Source organism: Ambystoma mexicanum, chromosome 5p (assembly GCF_040938575.1).
Source record: "Ambystoma mexicanum isolate Mex_15411 chromosome 5p, UKY_AmexF1_1, whole genome shotgun sequence".
NCBI classification, from domain to species: domain Eukaryota; kingdom Metazoa; phylum Chordata; class Amphibia; order Caudata; family Ambystomatidae; genus Ambystoma; species Ambystoma mexicanum.
In genome coordinates this window covers 74,469,604-74,493,086 of record NC_090930.1, presented here as the reverse complement: position 1 = coordinate 74,493,086, position 23,483 = coordinate 74,469,604, and the positions used below count along the sequence as shown (strand labels likewise).

The 23,483-nt window shown below is 45.8% G+C and overlaps 1 protein-coding gene across 1 annotated transcript in view; it reads left to right on the top strand.

Annotated features, from left to right (window-relative positions):
- The first annotated feature begins 419 nt into the window (after positions 1 to 419).
- The window catches only part of LOC138480746 (transforming growth factor beta activator LRRC32-like), a 40,865-nt gene continuing 17,801 nt past the window's right edge, over positions 420 to 23,483 (top strand). Inside the window, exon 1 of the mRNA XM_069612480.1 lies at positions 420 to 659. Coding sequence (XP_069468581.1) covers positions 540 to 659 — 120 coding nt within the window. The 5' untranslated portion in view covers positions 420 to 539. The remainder of the gene's footprint in view (positions 660 to 23,483) is intronic.

The window sequence follows — 23,483 nt, the reverse complement described above, 5'->3', positions numbered from 1 at the left end:
ATCAATCGCATTTCCTTGCTTAGCACAAACTGAAATCACCGTCGATAGCACAGCGAATAGAGCGCTTGCACCTCTGTGCTAGAGCTTGCTGACAGCAGGTTCGAATCTCGGCAGGGCCAAACTCAGCATTTCATCCTTCCAAGGTCGATAAATGAGCACCACACACGTGTAATAAAAAGCAGCGCTCAGATACCTGAGGGTTCGTAGCGCTATATAAATGCTAAATTATTATTATTACCAGCAATTCCAAAAAGTACCCAGATGCGAGGGGGAGGCCTTCAGATCCGTGTCCCGTGTACTTATTTTTGGCCCTGTCTGGGCTCCCGCCAGATATTCTCTTTCACTTTCCCTCTGCTTCTCCATGACCGCCTGTGCTTCCCCTAGGCGCTGATCTCCCTGTGCACAGAAGCTCTCTCACTTCCTGAAGGTGGGGGCTGATAAGAATGAGGCTGCACTGGCCCCTGCCCCGCTGCCTCTCCTCATAAGCCTCGGCAGCGCGCTGCCAGTGCAGGGGGAAGCCAGGATATCGCCTCCCCGCCATGCGTCTGCTGGCATCCTCACTCGCCCAGCCTCGGACAGGACGGCTTCTGCTGCTGCTGCTGGGCCTCTCTGCCGGGATGTCCCTCCAGCCAATCACGGCTCGTGTGGAGTGCCGGCAGGTAAGGCAGCCCTCCCCCACCCCTCATAACCTCGTTCAGCAGCACCATGCAGTGAGCGAAGACAACCCCACTGCAGCAGGGCAGGGCTAGCACAGTGGTAGCAGTGCACACCAGGTGGAAAGTAATGTATGTAGGCGGCTCTTGAGATAGGGGTATACACTGTGACTGTAATGTGAGGCATTCAGACGAGGGGCAGGAATAAGTGGCCAGGGATGTAGGGTTATGAATGAGTGCCCAGGGATGTAGGGTTGGGAATGAGTGGCCAGGGATGTAGGCTTAGGAATGAGTGGCCAGGGATGCAGGGTTGGGAATGAGTGGCCAGGGATGTAGGCTTAGGAATGAGTGGCCAGGGATGTAGGGTTAGGAATGAGTGGCCAGGGATGTAGGGTTAGGAATGAGTGGCCAGGGATGTAGGCTTAGGAATGAGTGGCCAGGGATGCAGGGTTGGGAATGAGTGGCCAGGGATGTAGGCTTAGGAATGAGTGGCCAGGGATGCAGGGTTAGGAATGAGTGGCCAGGGATGTAGGGGTTAGGAATGAGTGGCCAGGGATGTAAGGCTAGGAATGAGTGGCCAGGGATGTAGGGTTAGGAATGAGTGGCCAGGGATGTAAGGCTAGGAATGAGTGGCCAGGGATGTAAGGCTAGGAATGAGTGGCCAGGGATGTAGGGTTAGGAATGAGTGGCCAGGGATGTAGGGTTATGAATGAGTGGCCAGTGATGTAGGGTCAGGAATGAGTGGCCAGTGATGTAGGGTTATGAATGTGCGGCCAGTGATGTACGGTCAGGAATGAGTGGCCAGGTATGTAGGGTTAGGAATGAGTGGCCAGTAATGTAGGGTCAGGAATGAGTGGCCAGGTATGTAGGGTTAGGAATGAGTGGCCCGGGATGTAAGGCTAGGAATGAGTGGCCAGGGATGTAGGGTTAGGAATGAGTAGCCAGTGATGTAGGGTTATGAATGAGTGGCCAGTAATGTAGGGTCAGGAATGAGTGCCAGTAATGTAGGGTTATGAATGAGTGGCCAGGGATGTAGGGTTATGAATGAGTGGCCAGGGATGTAGGGTTAGGAATGAGTAGCCAGTGATGTAGGGTTATGAATGAGTGGCCAGTAATGTAGGGTTATGAATGAGTGGCCAGGGATGTATGGTTAGGAATGAGTGGCCAGGGATGTAGGGTTATGAATGAGCGGCTAGTAATTTAGGGTCAGGAATGAGTGGCCAGGGAATTAGGGTTAGGAATGAGTGGCCAGTAATGTAGGGTTATGAATGAGTGGCCAGGGATGTAGGGTTAGGAATGCGTGGCCAGTAATGTAGGGTTATGAATGAGTGGCCAGGGATGTATGGTTAGGAATGAGTGGCCAGGGATGTAGGGTTATGAATGAGTGCCCAGGGAATTAGGGTTAGGAATGAGTGGCCAGTAATGTAGGGTTATGAATGAGTGGCCAGGGATGTAGGGTTATGAATGAGTGGCAGGTAATGTAGGGTCAGGAATAAGTGGCCAGTAATGTAGGGTTATGAATGAGCGGCTAGTAGTGTAGGGTCAGGAATGAGTGGCCAGGGATGTAGGGTTAGGAATGAGTGGCCAGGGATGTAGGGTCAGGAAGGAGTGACCAGTAATGTAGGGTCAGGTATGAGTGGCTAGAAATGTAGGGCCAGGAATGAGTGTCCAGTATTGTAGGGTCAGGAATTAGTGGCCAGTAATGTAGGGTCAGGAATGAGTGGCCTGTAACGTAGGGTCACGAATGAGCGGCCAGTAATGTAGGCTTATGAATGAGCGGCCAGTAATGTAGGGTTATGAATGAGCGGCCGGTAATGTAGGGTCAGGAATGAGTGGCCAGTAATGTAGGGTCAGGAATGAGTGGCCAGTAATGTAGGCTTATGAATGAGCGGCCAGTAATGTAGGGTCAGGAATGAGTGGCCAGTTATGTAGGGTCAGGAATGAGTGGGCAGTAATGTAGGGTCAGGAATGAGTGGCCAGGGATGTAGGGTTATGAATGAGTGGCCAGTGATGTAGGGTCATGAATGAGTGGCCAGTAATGTAGGGTCAGGAATGAGTGCCAGTAATGTAGGGTCAGGAATGAGTGGCCAGTAATGTAGGCTTATGAATGAGTGGCCAGTAATGTAGGGTCAAGAATGAGTGGCCAGTAATGTAGGTTTATGAATGAGTGGCCAGGGATGTAGGGTTAGGAATGAGTGGCCAGTGATGTAGGCTTATGAATGAGTGGCCAGTAATGTAGGGTTATGAATGTGCGGCCAGTAATGTAGGATCAGGAATAAGTGGCCAGTAATGTAGGGTAAGGAATGAATGGCCTGTAATGTAGGGTCAGGAATGAGTGGCCAGTAATGTAGGGTTATGAATGAGTGGCCTGTAATGTAGGGTCAGGAATGAGTGGCCAGTAATGTAGGGTTATGAATGAGTGGCCTGTAATGTAGGCCTATGAATGAGTGGCCTGTAATGTAGGGTTATGAATGAGTGGCCAGGAATGTAGGCTTATGAATGAGTGGCCAGGAATGTAGGCCTATGAATGAGTGGCCTGTAATGTAGGGTTATGAATGAGTGGCCTGTAATGTAGGCCTATGAATGAGTGGCCTGTAATGTAGGGTTATGAATGAGTGGCCTGTAATGTAGACTTATGAATGAGTGGCCAGGAATGTAGGGTCAGGAATGAGCGGCCAGTAATGTAGGGTTATGAATGAGCGGCCAGTAATGTAGGGTTATTAAACAGCAGCCAGCAATGAAGGGTTATGAATGTGCGGCCAGTAATGTAGGGTTGTGAATGAGCGGCCAGTAATGTAGGGTCAGGAATGAGTGGCCAGTAATGTAGGGTCAGGAATCAGTGGCCAGTAATGTAGGCTTATCAATGAGTGGCCAGTAATGTAGGGTCAGGAATGAGTGGCCAGTAATGTAGGGTCAGGAATGAGTGGCCAGTGATGTAGGGTTATGAATGTGCGGCCAGTAATGTACGGTCAGGAATGAGTGGCCAGGTATGTAGGGTTAGGAATGAGTGGCCAGTAATGTAGGGTCAGGAATGAGTGGCCAGGTATGTAGGGTTAGGAATGAGTGGCCAGGGATGTAAGGCTAGGAATGAGTGGCCAGGGATGTAGGGTTAGGAATGAGTAGCCAGTGATGTAGGGTTATGAATGAGTGGCCAGTAATGTAGGGTCAGGAATGAGCGCCAGTAATGTAGGGTTATGAATGAGTGGCCAGGGATGTAGGGTTATGAATGAGTGGCCAGGGATGTAGGGTTAGGAATGAGTAGCCAGTGATGTAGGGTTATGAATGAGTGGCCAGTAATGTAGGGTTATGAATGAGTGGCCAGGGATGTATGGTTAGGAATGAGTGGCCAGGGATGTAGGGTTATAAATGAGCGGCTAGTAATGTAGGGTCAGGAATGAGTGGCCAGGGAATTAGGGTTAGGAATGAGTGGCCAGTAATGTAGGGTTATGAATGAGTGGCCAGGGATGTAGGGTTAGGAATGAGTGGCCAGTAATGTAGGGTTATGAATGAGTGGCCAGGGATGTATGGTTAGGAATGAGTGGCCAGGGATGTAGGGTTATGAATGAGTGCCCAGGGAATTAGGGTTAGGAATGAGTGGCCAGTAATGTAGGGTTATGAATGAGTGGCCAGGGATGTAGGGTTAGGAATGAGTGGCCAGTAATGTAGGGTTATGAATGAGTGGCTAGGGATGTAGGGTTATGAATGAGTGGCAGGTAATGTAGGGTCAGGAATAAGTGGCCAGTAATGTAGGGTTATGAATGAGCGGCTAGTAGTGTAGGGTCAGGAATGAGTGGCCAGGGATGTAGGGTTAGGAAGGAGTGACCAGTAATGTAGGGTCAGGTATGAGTGGCTAGAAATGTAGGGCCAGGAATGAGTGTCCAGTATTGTAGGGCCAGGAATTAGTGGCCAGTAATGTAGGGTCAGGAATGAGTGGCCTGTAATGTAGGGTCACCAATGAGCGGCCAGTAATGTAGGCTTATGAATGAGCGGCCAGTAATGTAGGGTTATGAATGAGCGGCCGGTAATGTAGGGTCAGGAATGAGTGGCCAGTAATGTAGGGTCAGGAATGAGTGGCCAGTAATGTAGGGTCAGGAATGAGTGGTCAGGGATGTAGGGTTATGAATGAGTGGCCAGGGATGTGGGGTCAGGAATGAGTGGCCAGTAATGTAGGGTCAGGAATGAGTGGCCAGTAATGTAGGCTTATGAATGAGCGGCCAGTAATGTAGGGTCAGGAATGAGTGGCCAGTTATGTAGGGTCAGGAATGAGTGGCCAGTAATGTAGGTTTATGAATGAGTGGCCAGGGATGTAGGGTCAGGAATGAGCGGCCAGTAATGTAGGGTTATGAATGAGTGGCCAGTAATGTAGGGTTATGAATGAGTGGCCAGTAATGTAGGGTCAGGAATGAGTGGCCAGTAATGTAGGGTTATGAATGAGTGGCCTGTAATGTAGGGTCAGGAATGAGTGGCCAGCAATGTAGGTTTATGAATGAGTGGCCAGGAATGTAGGGTCAGGAATGAGTGGCCAGTAATGTAGGGTTATGAATGAGCGGCCAGTAATGTAGGGTTATGAATGAGCGGCCAGTAATGTAGGGTCAGGAATGAGTGGCCTGTAATGTAGGGTCAGGAATGAGTGGCCAGTAATGTAGGGTTATGAATGAGCGGCCAGTAATGTAGGGTTATGAATGAGTGGCCAGTAATGTAGGGTCAGGAATGTGTGGCCTGTAATGTAGGGTCAGGAATGAGTGGCCAGTAATGTAGGATTATGAATGAGCGGCCAGTAATCTAGGGTCAGGAATGAGTGGCCAGTAATGTGGGGTCAGGAATGAGTGGGCAGTAATGTAGGGTCAGGAATGAGTGGCCAGGGATGTAGGGTTATGAATGAGTGGCCAGGGATGTAGGGTCAGGAATGAGTGGCCAGTAATGTAGGGTCAGGAATGAATGCCAGTAATGTAGGGTCAGGAATGAGTGGCCATTAATGTAGGCTTATGAATGAGTGGCCAGGAATGTAGGGTCAGGAATGAGCGGCCAGTAATGTAGGGTTATGAATGAGCGGCCAGTAATGTAGGGTTATTAAACAGCAGCCAGTAATGTAGGGTTATGAATGAGTGGCCTGTAATGTAGGGTTATTAAACAGCAGCCAGTAATGTAGGGTTATGAATGAGTGGCCTGTAATGTAGGGTCAGGAATGAGTGGCCAGTAATGTAGGGTCAGGAATGAGTGGGCAGTAATGTAGGGTCAGGAATGAGTGGCCAGGGATGTAGGGTTATGAATGAGTGCCCAGGGATGTAGGGTCAGGAATGAGTGGCCAGTAATGTAGGGTCAGGAATGAGTGCCAGTAATGTAGGGTCAGGAATGAGTGGCCATTAATGTAGGCTTATGAATGAGTGGCCAGGGATGTAGGGTTATGAATGTGCGGCCAGTAATGTAGGGTCAGGAATAAGTGGCCAGTAATGTAGGGTCAGGAATGAGTGGCCAGTAATGTAGGCTTATGAATGAGTGGCCAGGAATGTAGGGTCAGGAATGAGCGGCCAGTAATGTAGGGTTATGAATGAGTGGCCAGGAATGTAGGGTCAGGAATGAGCGGCTAGTAATGTAGGGTTATGAATGAGCGGCCAGTAATGTAGGGTCAGGAATGAGTGGCCAGTAATGTAGGGTCAGGAATGAGTGGGCAGTAATGTAGGGTCAGGAATGAGTGCCAGTAATGTAGGGTCAGGAATGAGTGGCCATTAATGTAGGCTTATGAATGAGTGGCCAGGAATGTAGGGTCAGGAATGAGCGGCCAGGGATGTAGGGTTATGAATGAGTGGCCAGGGATGTAGGGTCAGGAATGAGTGGCCAGTAATGTAGGGTCAGGAATGAGTGCCAGTAATGTAGGGTCAGGAATGAGTGGCCATTAATGTAAGCTTATGAATGAGTGGCCAGGAATGTAGGGTCAGGAATGAGCGGCCAGTAATGTAGGGTTATGAATGAGCGGCCAGTAATGTAGGGTTATTAATCAGCAGCCAGCAATGAAGGGTTATGAATGAGCGGCGGCCGGTAATGTAAGGTCAGGAATGAGCGGCCTGTAATGTAGGGTCAGGAATGAGTGGCCAGTAATGTAGGGTCAGGAATGAGTGGCCAGTAATGTAGGCTCAGGAATGAGTGGCCAGTAATGTAGGGTTATGAATGAGCGGCCAGTAATGTAGGGTTATTAATCAGCAGCCAGCAATGAAGAGTTATGAATGAGCGGCGGCCGGTAATGTAGGGTTATGTAGGGATCCTCATTGTCACCACTGTTCTTTAATGTCTATATCTGCACTCTGTTGAACATCTTTACTGAATTCTGTCTGTCCTATCATTCATACGCTGATGACACACAGATCTATGTGAGACTCAAGCAACCCTGGGAAGCAATAGATTGAGTCTTGGAATGCGCCAATAAAATCAAGGACTGGATGCTGAGAAATAAGCTTCAGTTAAATCCCTCAGAAGACAGAGGTCATTGTACTTGGCCCCAAGAGACGGGGAAAAGACACTGTCCAGTGTTCTCCCTGCCCCTCACTGTTTGGTGCCCCACCAATTTTTTGGATACAGAGAGGAGCTTGGGCTGCATCTGGCAGTGGAACATGGATGTACTCACTACGACGGATGTACTCTATATGGCCGAAGTGTGATTTACAAATGCCAATCAACATATACATAAAATAACATTCTCGTCATGCTTTGACATGAGACACATGTATAAGTGTTCCTTTAAACACAATCATCATTTACATTTTGCTCTGATTCTATAGGTGTTTATTATGTTACTGGCCGTTAAAATAATAGATTTGCCAAAACACACCCAAACTGTGTCTAAGACAATACGTGCCGGGGCTCAGAAATAAGTGCCAGGGCTGAGCCCTGGCAAACCTCCCCACAAATTAAGCACTGAGTACCAGTAAATAGAACAGTGGTCCAAGAAGCTTTATTATCCAGACACTTAAATCTGTTTTCTGCCACTTATCTGGCATGTCTTGTTATCCGGCACTATCTCTTATGCCAAGGGTGCCACAGCTTGTGCTGGAATTAGCATTATTAATGCCGTAACTATAGTTAATGCTTTGCTATGTTGCTGAGTGGAGACAGAATCGGATCGGGTAATCAGATTGGAGATCCACGTGACCTTTCACTCTCTTTTACATAAAAGGTTTTTGGCAAAACGTTTTCATTCTGATAACTGATCAAAACTAAATTAGTGTTTCCCGGATTCCAAATTTCCCACCCTTCCCATCAACACTAATCCCAGTACCTTTCCACTTTTTGCCTATTGTGTTTTAATGTCGAAAGGCAGTTTCAGTCCTTCAGCATTTCCTGTCACAATGAACAGGGACTCCCATGAAAGCATATACCTTTATTGATATTTCTGTTGGTAATAGGTTTGGGGGAGGAGAAGGGCTATAGTTATGCTATACCGGAGGTGAATCATGGAAAAGGTACCAATAAATAAAAAATGGAGAGTGTGACAATTCCCCCTGCCTGGTGGCAGATGGGGGTTGCTGGGGGCTGCGTACTGCTGTCTACTGAGTGATGCTGGGCTTAGGGGCAGTGCAATAAGGGTCCTCTGGCTCAACACAGTTGCGTGGCTGGGCCTTGTAACATGGAGCCTACTAGCTGTTACTTGGAGCAGTCAAACTACCTGTGCACACTATCACTCACCCGGCAGTCCCTCAAGCCTATCTCATTCTTGACACCAGAATCATAACTCCCCCATGTGACCCTGGCGGACTGGAAGGACCCTCTAACATGGAGTTACAGACAGTGCAAGTGTCGCAACAGCTGGAAAGAGAAAGACAAACTTGAATGTCTGTGTACTCAGGCTTAGGAAACCTCCTGTGTACCGGTTCAAAGTGAACTTGGGTGAGTCTGCAATTGTGTTGCTCCAATGCGCGCTATCCTCCCTGTTGGAGCGTTATCTTAGCTACTACATTGTAGCTGATACCATAGCTGAACCAGGGCTTCCTGCCTTTGCGATGTCATCTAGAACTCAAGGAGTTGAATTCTGAATGGTAGTTAGAAGTGGGCTTAGGAATCGGGGTCAGCGAAATGTTCGCCCGCAAAGCAAAAACTGCGCAATCCGCACCCACCCGTTCCACACAATCAGCATTGTAGTTCTGTTGCCATGAAAATTTCGGCCGGATTTGGGCGGTTTCGTGCAGAGCATGGTGTTTCGCTCTCATGTTAGTGTCATGTAGCGCATTGAGAAAATTCGCACAGGTCTTTTTTTTTATCCGTGCTAATTTTGTGCAGCGACATGAGAAACTGTGTGCAGGTTTTTCCAAACCGTGCAAGTTTCAGTGCCATGAGAAATTTTGTATGGGTGTTTTTTCGATCCATTCTAGGTTCGCAACATGAGAAACTTGCTAGTTTCGCGCAGTGACATGAGAAACGTTGCCAGGCTTTATTTTAGATCCGTGCTAGTTTTGCATTGTGGCCTGAGTAACTTAGTGTGGTTTTTCGAACTGTGCTAGGTTCGCGCAGCAGCATGAGAAACTTTGTGGGGAGTGACAAACTTATGGACTGGAAAGGCGCTGGTTGGATTTGATAGTCCAGTACCTGTTTGATGATATGTTACACAGCCGACGCGCGTTTCAACCTTAGTCTTTTTCAAGGCCAATTGAGTTATTTGGTGAGCTTCAAGGTTTAATGGGCTGGTCCTACCCATGTATGGGTGCCAGATGGCTGCATAGCCGTTCTGTGGCCGGGTCGGCAAGTACGTTGCTCACGGTTGTGGAGTCGATGATCATATATGATTAGTATATTTACATACAAGGATGTCTTTCATTGCTGCTGATTACAACAAGGAATAAAAACCTTAAAATAACTCGTTTTTGACCAATCAACAACCTGGATCGTCTATATTTTGTGTGTAAACTGCCTACAAACAGGTACTGGACTATCAAATCCAACCAGCGCCTTTCCAGTCCATAAGTTTGTCACTCCCCACAATTCTTCTAGACAGAGGAACCACGGAGTTGGTTCCTTGACAAACTACGACTCTGGCTGCAGGTTTTATTCAACCAACAATCAAATAAAGGGTGCGCAGGAGAAAGTGGGTCCCGCCACAAACTCCACTTGCATGAGAAACTTTGCACAGCTTTTTGTTTGATTCGTGGTAAGTACATGCAGCGGCACGAGAAACTTCGTGCCACTCTTTTAGATTCATGCTAGGTTCACGCAGAAACTTTGTGCTGCTCTTTTCTATTCGTGCTTCGTCCACGCAGAGGCATGAGAAACTTCGCACTGCACCTTTCGGTTCTCAAGATGGCACGGGAAACTATGCACTGCTCTTTTCGATATGCAGGGGTGGCACAACAGCGAATTGCGGCAAAAGCGATCGAAATCTTACAGAATTTGCTGCCGTGGCTGGCAGGACAACATTTCCCAATTTCCCCCTTCCATGCTTAGGAGGATGGAGGACCACTCTGGCTGTTGTGCGGGGGCTCTAGCAAGTATCTTGGAATTCAATAAAAGAAATGAAACTCTAGCACGTCCAACCCAAAGGGCAAATTTAATGGTTGGTTCGTAGAAGCATATACAGGTTATGCAGGCCCAGGAACAAGAAGGGAACATTGTTGCTTAATAAAGCACAGCCATTCGTGTTAAAAGGCAAACGCCTGCACACCTGCCCCCCGTTAGGTAAGGAAGGTCTCGGAGGGGGTCAGCCCACTCTCTAACACCCTGAGACTGGCAGAAAGAGGTGGCTGTGAAGTGAGTGGACGAATGGTGAAAACTGCTAGCGTCCTATGCCGGCATATATTTGGGGTGGCCCAGCAATGAAAGATAATAACAAAACATTCTTTGAATTTACAAAGGATCAGAGATGTATGGAAAGATGGTAGAATGTCCCCCTTTGGGCCCTTAAGAACTTTCAACAGACTTCCAAGGGGAAGAGGAGGATCAGAGATGTATGGAAAGATGGTAGAATGTCCCCCTTTGGGCCCTTAAGAACTTTCAACAGACTTCCAAGGGGAAGAGGAACAACATTGTAGACATGGGCAGAACTCTGGAAAGAGTCATGAACATGCAGGCTAGAGACATTCCGAAAGAACCCATACTTTGTGCACTACTCAGCGGCCATCTTTTTAACATACCAATAAAAAAAGGATTGAGTGAAACTGAGAGCAGGAGATGGGCGGCGAACCGTCGGATGGGAAGTGGGACAAATGTGCACCGCTTTACACCCCTGCGGATTATACCTTAGTAGTATTTTTTTTCTTTTTTATTTATTTGCATTTTCAAAGCGCTCACACAGCCCGCGGACATCATGGCGCTGTTACATTGTTTGCGAATTGTTTATTTTTGTTGTTGTCTTAGTTGCGTATTTATAACGCGCTTAAACACCCAGAGGTTTCTAAGCGCGGACCCCGGGATCGAACCTGTGTTGCTTCTTGTCATCTTGCCTCCAAGAAGACAGAGCTCCTCATCCTAGGTACTCAGCAAAGACTAAACAAGCTGAACCCTATGTTCAGCTCCTTTAACATCGATGGAAATATAATAAAAGTCTCCAAAGACACAAAAACGCTTGGAATTTACCTCAACTCCACCCTCTCCCTTCACAGACAAACTAATGCAGTTGCGGCCGCCGCCGCCTATACCTGCAAGCTGATCACAGCATGTCGCCCTTTCCTCTCCTCGTACAACTGTACTACCCTTGCTAGGACCCTGGTCATGTCCAAACTAGACTATTGCAATGCATTGTACCAGGGCACTAATCAGGGTAACCTAGACAAGCTCCAAATCATACAACATAACGCCATCAGGGCAGCCCTCAATATCCCCAGATCCGCACACATTTCGGATACCAGGAAGAACCTTCATTGGTTGTCAGTCACCCAAAGGATCTCACTAAAATCGCTTGCCTTTACCTACAAATGCATGAACAACCTGGCCCCCACTTATCTCTCCTCACGATTCACGCTGTACACTCCAGTTCGCTCACTTAGATCTACCCTGAACCAGAGCCTACGGATACCTAGATACAAGCTCCAAACAGCTGGTGGTTCTAGCTTCCCAGTCCTGGCAGCCAAACTGTGGAATGCTGTCCCCTTGACTATCAGAAACCTCCCCTCCCTCAACCTTTTCAAACATAGAGCCAAACGTTGGCTCGCCTCTTCCAATGCCTAAGCTACACTCTGAAAACGTGTTGCAATAACCTATTTAGGGATGTACTACGTGACAAACCATGTATCGTTGTACTACCTACCTATGTCTATCTCTATGCCATACTTAATGTTTGAAATATTATCATTGTATGCAACTTATGTAACCATTGCCTTAAGAAATGCGCCCGGTAGCCTCCGGGCCTGGTCTGCGCTATACAAATAAAACAAATACAAATACAAGGCGAGCACGTTGCCTGCTGAGCTATCCTCCCAGGACAGATAGTAAGCTTATCTCCCAAAAAAATACCTTTCAGGGTATAGTGTACCAGTGTATGGATGTTTAATTAGGGCGTATGGGATAATGACTAGTGTGGTGGGTGCACCCCAGGCATAGGCACGATTACTGATATGTTGTGGAACTGTGTGCAACATTTCCAATTGAGTGAAACACTTAGCGCCTCCTTTTCCAGCTGCTCTGAGTTGTAAAGAACATGTGACCAACTCAGGAAATCCCTGTATTCCCAGACACTGCAGGGATATCAATGACAAACCCCACAAGAATATGTATGGGCAAACATTTATAACAAAGTCTATATGCTAGAAGTTGGATTTAACCTATTAGTGGTCCTCAAACTAGGTGCAAACTATATCATAATGCTTATTAGTGGCCAGCCCAGTCTGCACAAACATGCAAACAATTGTGAATACAGAAATATGTATTACAACATGCATTCAAATAATTTAAATATAAATAAAGTGCTTGTACAAATACATTCATGTTTACACAATGCAGACCACAGACTTATGACACATTAGGAAGGTACACATTCTCCTAGTTACCTCTCAAATAATACTAATATGTCATACACTCACAACAATGGTACAAATACATACATTCAATACATACAATACTTAAAAGCACACGGATGCTAGAACGCAACATACTTCTCTGGGAGCGGTATGCTTGGACCTAGATCCATAAGTAGTCTGCTGATTGATACCTCATGTATGATGTTGAGTACCTACGCAAACGCGTGCATCGGCGCAAAAGATTCAAGCGCTGCCCAGATCTCCCTCCCGCGGGAGTAAAGCGTACTTGCAGCGGCAAGTGCTGGCCCTGGTACTGAGATGTCCAAGGTATGAAAAAGTGCTGTGTGCCAGTGGGAAAGTGCCTACTAGCTAACCAATTAGAACAGATATAACTACGCTCAGGTTATTTCTGTTCTAATTGGTTTAGCTAGTAGGCACTTTGCACTTTCCCACTGGCACTTAGTACTTTTTCATACCTTGGACATCTCAGTACCAGGGCTTACTCAGTGCCGGTATTATGCTCTTCCTACAATGATTTAAAAGTAGGTTTGTGGGTACTCAAAGTGTATTCCCTTTCCCAGCTCTATCTATGCACACATATTCAGTGGTTCTGCAACACGTCCACAACAGTTCCTGTCACTCCTAATGCAAGTATATAGGGCTTAAGAGATTTGACAAAACAGAACGACTTCAGGGAGAGAGGGATAATACATCACATCACAGTGTTATTAATTAGCATTTCACTCTACCAACGTATCCAAGGGTCAAGAATGACTTACGCTGTATAAACAAAGTATTTATTTACACAAAAAAATCCAAAATGGCATTCTCTCTAAATCAACACAATATTCCAACATATTTGTCATCTTCAAACGTCCCTCAATTTGTCTTTTAATCGCACATTGTATTTAAACACATTTGTTTGGTAAGTAACAAGTTTCACATTTCTGTAATCAAATCAATCTACATGAATACTCTAACCATGGGGCTTCCAACACATGGCCAACACATAAAGCCCTGCCCAACCCAACCTGGGACTTATATCATCTTTCCATTTAGAAAGGCACATATGCCCTGTCCAGCCTTATCCTATCTGCTAAGGAAAATCAAAGTCCAGATACAATGCTCATTTCTATAGCAACACTATGTGAAGGTATTCAAACCTACTCTATGGTTTCCAAACTAAACCAAAACCTTAAATCAATAAAGCTATATATCCATCACAATATACAATGCAAAGCACACATTCACTGCATCAAACCAAAGGACCAGAATTGATGCACATTATTCAAGCAAGCAAAGCCTATTGCAACAGCTAAAAGCATGCACCTCCTGCAACATCTGACAGGATCACGACATAATACTGCCACAGCAGGCCAGCCAGCCTTTATATGGGTGCCGCCATGCTATTTATAAGGTCTCTAGCTTGGAAATCCCTATACATAAAATCCTGTCATTCGGCGGGAAGGGAAGACCCTCAGCTTCTGATTCTAACCTGTATAACTTGGATGTTCCTTCCTCCATTTGTGTGATGTATGTAAATAATTTGAGAAGTACCTCCCCTTAGCATCTTGCCGATCGCAACTAGCTTTGAAGCATCTTACCTCTGAAGCATCTTGCTGATTTAAAAAGCTCTTCGCAACTTGCTCTGAAGCATCTGCCGATTTAACAGCTCTTCGCAACTTGCTCTGAAGCATCTTGCCCACCTATCAGCTCTTGGCAACTTGCTCTGAAGCATCTGCCAATTTATCAGCTCTTAGCAACCTGCTTTGAAGCATCTTGCCGATTTATCAGCTCTTCGCAACTTGCTCTGAAGCATCTGCCAATTTATCAGTTATTCGCAACTTGCTCTGAAGCATCTGCCAATTTATCAGCTCTTAGCAACTTGCTCTGAAGCATCTGCCGATTTATCAGCTCTTCGCAACTTGCTCTGAAGCATCTTGCCGATTTATCATCTCTCTGCAACTTGCTCGGAAGCATCTGCCAATTTATCAGCTCTTAGCAACTTATTCTGAAGCATCTGCCAATTTATCAGCTCCTAGCAACTTGCTCTGAATCATCTGCCGATTTATCAACTCTTCGCAACTTGCTCTGAAGCATCTGCCAATTTATCAGCTCTTAGCAACTTATTCTGAAGCATCTGCTGATTTATCAGCTTTTCACAACTTGCTCTGAAGCATCTTGCCCATTTATCAACTTGCTCTGAAGCATCTGCCTATTTATCAGCTCTTAGCAACCTGCTCTGAAGCATCTTGTCATTTTATCAGCTCTTAGCAACTTACTCTGAAGCATCTGCTGATTTATCAGCTCTTCGCAACTTGCTCTGAAGCATCTTGCCGATTTATCAGCTCTTAGCAACTTGCTCTGAAGCATCTTGCCAATTTATCATCTCTCCGCAACTTGCTCTGAAGCGTCTTGGCGATTTATCATCTCTCCACAACTTGCTCTGAAGCATCTGCCAATTTATCAGCTCTTAGCAACTTGCTCTGAAGCATTTTGCCAATTTATCAGCTCTTCGCAACTTGCTCTGAAGCATCTGCCTATTTATCAGCTCTTAGCAACCTGCTCTGAAACATCTTGTCATTTTATCAGCTCTTAGCAACTTACTCTGAAGCATCTTGCCGATTTATCATCTCTCCACAACTTGCTCTGAAGCATCTGCCAATTTATCAGCTCTTCGCAACTTGCTCTGAAGCATCTTGCCGATTTATCAGCTCTCTGCAACTTGCTCTGAAGCATCTGACAATTTATCAGCTCTTAGCAACTTGCTCTGAAGCATCTTGCCGATTTATCAGCTCTTAGCAACTTGCTCTGAAGCATCTGCTTATTTATCAGCTCTTCACAACTTGCTCTGAAGCATCTGCCTATTTATCAGCTCTTCAAAACTTGCTCTGAAGCATCTTGCCGATTTATCAGATCTCCGCAACTTGCTCTGAAGCATCTGCCGATTTATCAGCTCTTAGCAATTTGCTCTGAAGCATCTGCTTATTTATCAGCTCTTCGCAACTTGCTTTGAAGCATCTTGCCATTTTATCAGCTCTTAGCAACTTGCTCTGAAGCATCTTGCTGATTTATCAGCTCTTCGCAACTTGCTTTGAAGCAATTTGCCGATTTATCAGCTCTTCGCAACTTGCTCTGAAGCATCTTGTCATTTTATCAGCTCTTAGCAACTTACTCTGAAGCATCTGTCGATTTATCATCTCTCCGCAACTTGCTCTGAAGCATCTTGCCGATTTATCAGCTCTCCGCAACTTGCTCTGAAGCATCTGCCAATTTATCATCTCTCCACAACTTGCTCTGAAGCATCTGCTTATTTATCAGCTCTTCACAACTTGCTCTGAAGCATATGCCTATTTATCAGCTCTTCACAACTTGCTCTGAAGCATCTTGTCATTTTATCAGCTCTTAGCAACCTGCTCTGAAGCATCTTGTCATTTTTCAGCTCTTCGCAACTTGCTCTGAAGCATCTTGCCGATTTATCATCTCTCCGCAACTTGCTCTGAAGCATCTGCCAATTTATCAGCTCTTAGCAACTTATTCTGAAGCATCTGCCAATTTATCAGCTCTTAGCAATTTGCTCTGAAGCATCTGCTTATTTATCAGCTCTTCACAACTTGCTCTGAAGCATCTTGCCATTTTATCAGCTCTTAGCAACTTTCTCTGAAGCATCTTGCTGATTTATCAGCTCTTCGCGACTTGCTCTGAAGCATTTTGCCGATTTATCAGCTCTTCGCAACTTGCTCTGAAGCATCTGCCTATTTATCAGCTCTTAGCAACCTGCTCTGAAGCATCTTGTCATTTTATCAGCTCTTAGCAACTTACTCTGAAGCATCTGCTGATTTATCAGCTCTTCGCAACTTGCTCTGAAGCATCTTGCCGATTCATCAGCTGTTAGCAACTTGCTCTGAAGCATCTTGCCGATTTATCATCTCTCCGCAACTTGCTCTGAAGCATCTTGCCAATTTATCATCTCTCCACAACTTGCTCTGAAGCATCTGCCAATTTATCAGCTCTTAGCAACTTGCTCTGAAGCATTTTGCCGATTTATCAGCTCTTCGCAACTTGCTCTAAAGCATCTGCCTATTTATCAGCTCTTAGCAACCTGCTCTGAAACATCTTGTCATTTTATCAGCTCCTTGCAACTTACTCTGAAGCATCTGCCAATTTATCAGCTTTTATCAACTTGCTCAGAAGCATCTTGCCGATTTATCACCTCTCCGCAACTGGCTCTGAAGCATCTGCCAATTTATCAGCTCTTTGCAACTTGCTCTGAAGCATCTTGCCGATTTATCAGCTCTCTGCAACTTGCTCTGAAGCATCTGCCAATTTATCAGCTTTTAGCAACGTGCTCTGAAGCATCTTGCCGATTTATCAGCTCTTAGCAATTTGCTCTGAAGCATCTGCTTATTTATCAGCTCTTCACAACTTGCTCTGAAGCATCTGCCTATTTATCAGCTCTTAGCAACCTGCTCTGAAGCATCTTGTCATTTTATCAGCTCTTAGCAACTTACTCTGAAGCATCTGCCGATTTATCAGCTCTTCACAACTTGCTCTGAAGCATCTTGCCGATTTATCAGATCTCCGCAACTTGCTCTGAAGCATCTGCCAATTTATCAGCTCTTAGCAACTTATTCTGAAGCATCTTGCCATTTTATCAGCTCTTAGCAACTTGCTGTGAAGCATCTTGCTGATTTATCAGCTCTTCGCAACTTGCTCTGAAGCATCTGCCTATTTATCAGCTCTTAGCAACCTGCTCTGAAGCATCTTGTCATTTTATTAGCTCTTAGCAACTTACTCTGAAGCATCTGCCTATTTATCATCTCTCCGCAACTTGCTCTGAAGCATCTTGCCGATTTATCATCTCTCCGCAACTTGCTCTGAAGCATCTTGCCAATTTATCATCTCTTCGCAACTTGCTCTGAAGCATCTGCCTATTTATCAGCTCTTAGCAACCTGCTCTGAAGCATCTTGTCATTTTATCAGCTCTTAGCAACTTACTCTGAAGCATCTTGCCCATTTATCAGCTCTTAGCAACTTGCTCTGAAGCATCTTGCAGATTTATCATCTCTCCGCAACTTGCTCTGAAGCATCTTGCCGATTTATCATCTCTCCGCAACTTGCTCTGAAGCATCTGCCAATTTATCAGCTCTTAGCAACTTGCTCTGAAGCATCTTGTCGATTTATCAGCTCTTCGCAACTTGCTCTGGAGCATCTTGCCGATTTATCATCTCTCCACAACTTGCTTTGAAGCATCTGCCAAATTTATCAGCTCTTCACAACTTGCTCTGAAGCATCTTGCCAATTTATCTGCTCTTAGCAACTTGCTCTGAAGCATCTTGCCGATTTATCCTCTCTCCGCAACTTGCTCTGAAGCATCTGGAAATTTATCAGCTCTTAGCAACTTGCTCTGAAGTATCTGCCGATTTTTCATCTCTCCGCAACTTGCTCTGAAGCATCTTCCAATTTATCAGCTCTTAGCAACTTGCTCTGAAGCATCTGCCGATTTTTCATCTCGTCGCAACTTGCTCTGAAGCAATTTATCAGCTCTTAGCAACTTATTCTGAAGCATCTGCCAATTTATCAGCTCTTAGCAACTTGCTCTGAAGCATCTTGCCGATTTATCATCTCTCCGCAACTTGCTCTGAAGCATCTGCCAATTTATCAGCTCTTAGCAACTTGCTCTGAAGCATCTTGCCAATTTATCAGCTCTTCGCATGTTGCTCTGAAGCATCTTGCCGATTTATCAGCTCTTAGCAACTTGCTCTGAAGCATCTTTCCGATTTATCAGCTCTTAGCAACTTGCTCTGAAGCATCTTGCCGATTTATCAGCTCTCTGCAACTTGCTCTGAAGCATCTGCCAATTTATCAGCTCTTAGCAACTTGCTCTGAAGCATCTGCCTATTTATCAGCTCTTAGCAACCTGTTCTGAAGCATCTTGTCATTTTATCAGCTCTTAGCAACTTACTCTGAAGCATCTGCCGATTTATCAGCTCTTCGCAACTTGCTCCGAAGCATCTGCTTATTTATCAGCTCTTAGCAACCTGCTCTGAAGCATCTTGCCAATTTATCAGCTCTTCGCAACTTGCTCTGAAGCATCTTGCCGATTTATCAGCTCTTAACAACCTTCTCTGAAGCATCTGCCGATTTATGAGCTCTTCGCAACTTGCTATGAAGCATCTTGCCGATTTATCAGCTCTTAGCAACTTGCTCTGAAGCATCTTGCCTCTGAAGCATCTTGCCGATTTATCATCTCTCCGCAACTTGCTCTGAAGTATCTTGCTGATTTATCAGCTCTTAGCAACCTGCTCTGAAGCATCTTGCCGATTTATCATCTCTCTGCAACTTGCTCTGAAGCATCTTGCCATTTTATCAGCTCTTAGCAACTTATTCTGAAGCATCTGCCAATTTATCAGCTCTTAGAAATTTGCTCTGAAGTATCTTGCTTATTTATCAGCTCTTAGCAACTTATTCTGAAGCATCTTGCCGATTTATCAGCTCTTCGCATCCTGCTCTGAAGCATCTTTCCGATTTATCAGCTCTTAGCAACTTATTCTGAAGCATCTTGCCGATTTATCAGCTCTTCGCATCCTGCTCTGAAGCATCTTTCCGATTTATCAGCTCTTAGCAACTTGCTCTGAAGCATCTTTCCGATTTATCAGCTCTTAGCAACTTGCTCTGAAGCATCTGCCGATTTATCAGCTCTTTGCAACTTGCTCTAAAGCATCTTCCCGACTTATCAGTTGTTAGCAAATTGCTCTGAAGCTTCTGCCGATGTATCAGCTCTTAGAATATCTACATAAGCCCTAAATCACGGATGTTACGTCATGCTTGCTTTTGTTCTGGTTCATAATCAGACTGCCATTTATTCCCTTAACTTTGAGAATGAAGTGGTAGTATGTATGCATATGGGGTTCATACAAAGTCCTGCTCAATACTACATGTCTAAGCATGTTTGCGTGCGTGCATGCATGTATGAAATGAATACGCTGTTTAAACTGCTAAGTGGTTTGCTATAAGAAATCCTTACATGAGTATACGTCTGCTGATATAGCTCTACTGCTGCTATTCTGTATAGACTGCCCTTTAAGCATGTATCACAATACTTGCTCTTTCTTTAAGGCGCTACATTCAAGACACTACATTCTACTGTGCCTTGTCAAGCTGATGCTGGTATACTATTATGAGGGGAATTCTGACATGAAATGGTACCTCACTTGCTGCTCCTACCCCGCAGTGCAGAATGGGTGAATTCCCATGACAGCTCCAGTAAATGATAAAGGGACATGAAAGAATTATGCAGCCAGCAGGCTCATTTCAAACGTGTCTTTAGATAAGAGCGAATTTGCTGTAGGGCTGTTTCCATACATAGTATTAATGGCAGTGTATGGAGGTATCATGGATTCGAGACGTGCTCAAGCTACCCCGCGATGAGTGGGTCCTTCTGTTGCCTGAGAATCCAATTGGTGTCTCGGACTGAGGATACACCAACATAGTGATGCTGGGACTGCCAATCCAAGAGTCTGGGAGCAGCCAGGTCCAAGGTGAATGTGATTGGACGCCTGGTGGAAGGCGAGGGCAGTGCGACATCTCTTTCTGGATGCTGTGTAAGGCTTATGTTGGGGAGAATTTGGACCCCCACCAGGGCTTCTAGGGGTCCTAGCTATGGGAGGCCCCAACATCTCCCATTTTGTCCAAAGAAATGCAGCAGAGTTCCAAGCAAGCAGCAACATGTTCCAAACTGCGTTTTTTTCTGGGGAGCAAAAAAACACACAGAGGGCTTCGTGCACAGCGAAAATCCAGCCACAGTCTCCCCGGGGCTGGCTTGCAAGCCAGCTTTGTAACACACTGCAGGCTGACATCACAAAATTGGACCAGCTCCCAATATATGATATTGGCTGCTAAACTGATAGGTAACGTATAGTGCCCTTATAGGACGCCTGATCATTAGACCTCTGGACTTTGGTGTCAGTGGGCTAGTTTAACTGCCCCTCCCCCATTACCTAATTCTAAAATTGTTGCATTGTGAATTTGTTCCCATTAGTTTTAGCTTGAACAGGCTTTTTGCCCCTGGACCCTCAGCGTTCATTGGCCAGAGCTGAGCCATTCTTGTTACAATTATGTTTCAAATGATGTGTGGGTCTTGCGAAAATGTCTTTCATTCCCAGAGACAAAACACTGAGCCCTGGATGTTCTGCTCTGACTTACTCGTATTTGTGAAGAATTAAAAATGCTTGTCTGCCAGAGTTCACTGTCGTTCAAGGAAAGGAATCTTATCTTACTGTAAGACCTTGAGCTGCTGCTGGGTTTGCGAGGCACGTTACTGAAGTCAGCACGAATGCCCACTGTGGCTGGTGTTCAGTGAGACAAGTGTACTTTGGCTGTAATTTTCCTAAAACATGGCTTTACACTGTGCCATTAGATTAGGTTCATTCGTATGAGCATCTGCAGGCCTTTAAACAGGAGTTCTTGTGTTTTGTAGATTCTGGTATTGCTGCATTGAGGCTAATTAGCATGTAGGTTGCAATGTTGGTGAAGTGGGTGTCTTTCAGCATATTTGTCACCCATGGGCGCACTGGATCCTGGTGCAATGATGAGTGTGCTTCTTATTCTTCCTGCTGTTCTGTCTGTTGATGTGCCTGGGGTAAGGGGTCAGGAGTTTGATCTCGATTTTCTCTCTTCACTTAGCATCCTAACTGTTTGATTTATGCCATCCTTGTGTGGCGGGATACAACTATGACTGTTGACACTTTGTAGCGCAAACAATCAAAACTGCGTGGAGGGGATTGTGTGCCTGGATGTGTGCATGATTGTGGAACTTTCCATGCAAATTGCACCAGCCAAGCATGTTTCTTTTTTGCTGTCTGGTCTATCTACCAGTAAGCTTGCCAGTCCTGTAGTTCTTGGACCGGCAAACTACGAGTTCAGCGGGCGGATGCAAATTCATTACCTGGCGGGCGGACCAACACCCGTGTGCAGAGCATGTCAGATGCACCCGTACCATTCACGAATGGTGCTGGTGCATCCGGCTTCCCCATTCCCATTGAGCCCTACTGGGCCGTAATGACCCGGTAATTGCCCATTCCTGGCCACCGGAAAAAAAATGACACCGGCGGCAGCGGTTATCGCCAATGTCATAATGAGGCCCCTTGTGTGTTTATCCCTTCGTGCTTGACGTCCCAGAATGAATTTAAGCTAGAATGCTGATTGCGAATGGTTAGCTTCCAACTTTCAGTGCACAACACTCTGGATAACGTGTCAAAATTCATGACAATAATAGGAAAATCAGCAGCAAACCTTTCCCCGGCAGGCGCTTGCTTTAGCTTTTTCACACACATTATGTCAGGAGGTCGCGGTCCAGTTCATTCCATCTCAGTAGAACCAGAGTAGATCCTATGTCACCCAATTGCTTTAAGTCGCTTTCCGAGTCCCCCAGGTTCAGAGACCTGTAGATGGGCCTGTAGATGGGCCTTACTGAGCAGCCTTACACTGCGAACCAAAAGAGACCCTGGAAATAGTTTCAATGTGGCCCCATATTACACATTTTGAGCAAGCTCAACACATTTCCTATGAGAGAATGTGAAAATAAAATAAAAAAGAGGCCCAAGGTGCAGAGCCCCACCGGGAAATCTCCAGAGCTCCCTGTAGGCCAGTCCTCCCCTGCAAGAACTCATGTTCAGGAACTCTCTTATGTAGTGTCTCAGCCATGCTTTGTCTTCCCACTGGCCCAGAAACCCTACACTGTACCCCAGGGTAATATCATCTGTAAAGCTATGTCTAGGATTAAGAAAACTGAGAAACTTCCACAAGTCCCAAAGACAGGAGTGCTATTAAATGCTTACTGTTGTGTCTTGCAGACCTGGCTAAAATACAAGAGAATGACTCAAATGCTACAATGGCAGGCAGTGATCCTGGGCTTCAAGGATGACTCGTGCCCTTCAATGGATGGTACAGCTGAGGATCCTCATTGGCCACCCCCCAGACCCAATGGCTCTAAGACAACTCATCCCATGCAAATATTGTGTAAGCGCTGCTTCTTCCTAGTATAGGATATCACAAGGCCTTCCAGGGGGTTCCACTGAACCATCGAAATTGGGGTGAAATGCCGCAGTCTGCTCTATTCCTGTTAACTAACAAAAAGGGGTCACGCCCAGAACGACATACAAAGCAGGCTGTCACTTTAAGGAGAAGTCTGGCATTCCTTAAAAGGACAATACGAGTGTCTGTTCAAGCCAAACATTCAGGAAAGACATCTTCACTGCTAATGAAATTCCCTGCTATTAAAAAATGTGAAAGCTATCCTAACAGCCATATAACTCTACTAATCATGGTCTGTAAGACCACATCCCTCATGATTTATATAAATTCCTATGTTGTTCATATGATAATCCTGTGCAACCCACTCAGTCCATGCCCAGGCATGGTTCTGGAAAGTGACACCTACTTCCTCTCCTATAGTTCAGCAGAGCACAGCAATAGCTCTTTCTGCAATCCCGTCTCACTGGATGCAGGGACATTAGACCCAGGTGGGTCCTTAGTTGACCGTACTAACCTCCTTTAGTAAGCAAAGGTAAGTGAGCACAATAGAGGGTGGATTATGCAGATAACACCCGGAGAATCCCAAGTAAGCGGCTCAGACGCCCACAGAACCAATTCCTATACCATATGGCTTCTCGGAGCCCCCAAGATCCCTGACGTAGTAGCGTTCAAAGCCTGAAACCGCAGACAGATGTTCACAATCATTTCAGGGGGTGCTTAGTTCTATTTGAAGCCATTTGTGTCATTCAAGATGTTTTGCTTAAACATCGGCACACGCACACTCTCTCACCTTTTGTGTCTAGGACACAGCTCTTTATTCTACAATTTCTGGAAAGTGGGCAAGCAGCACTGGCATGCAGAT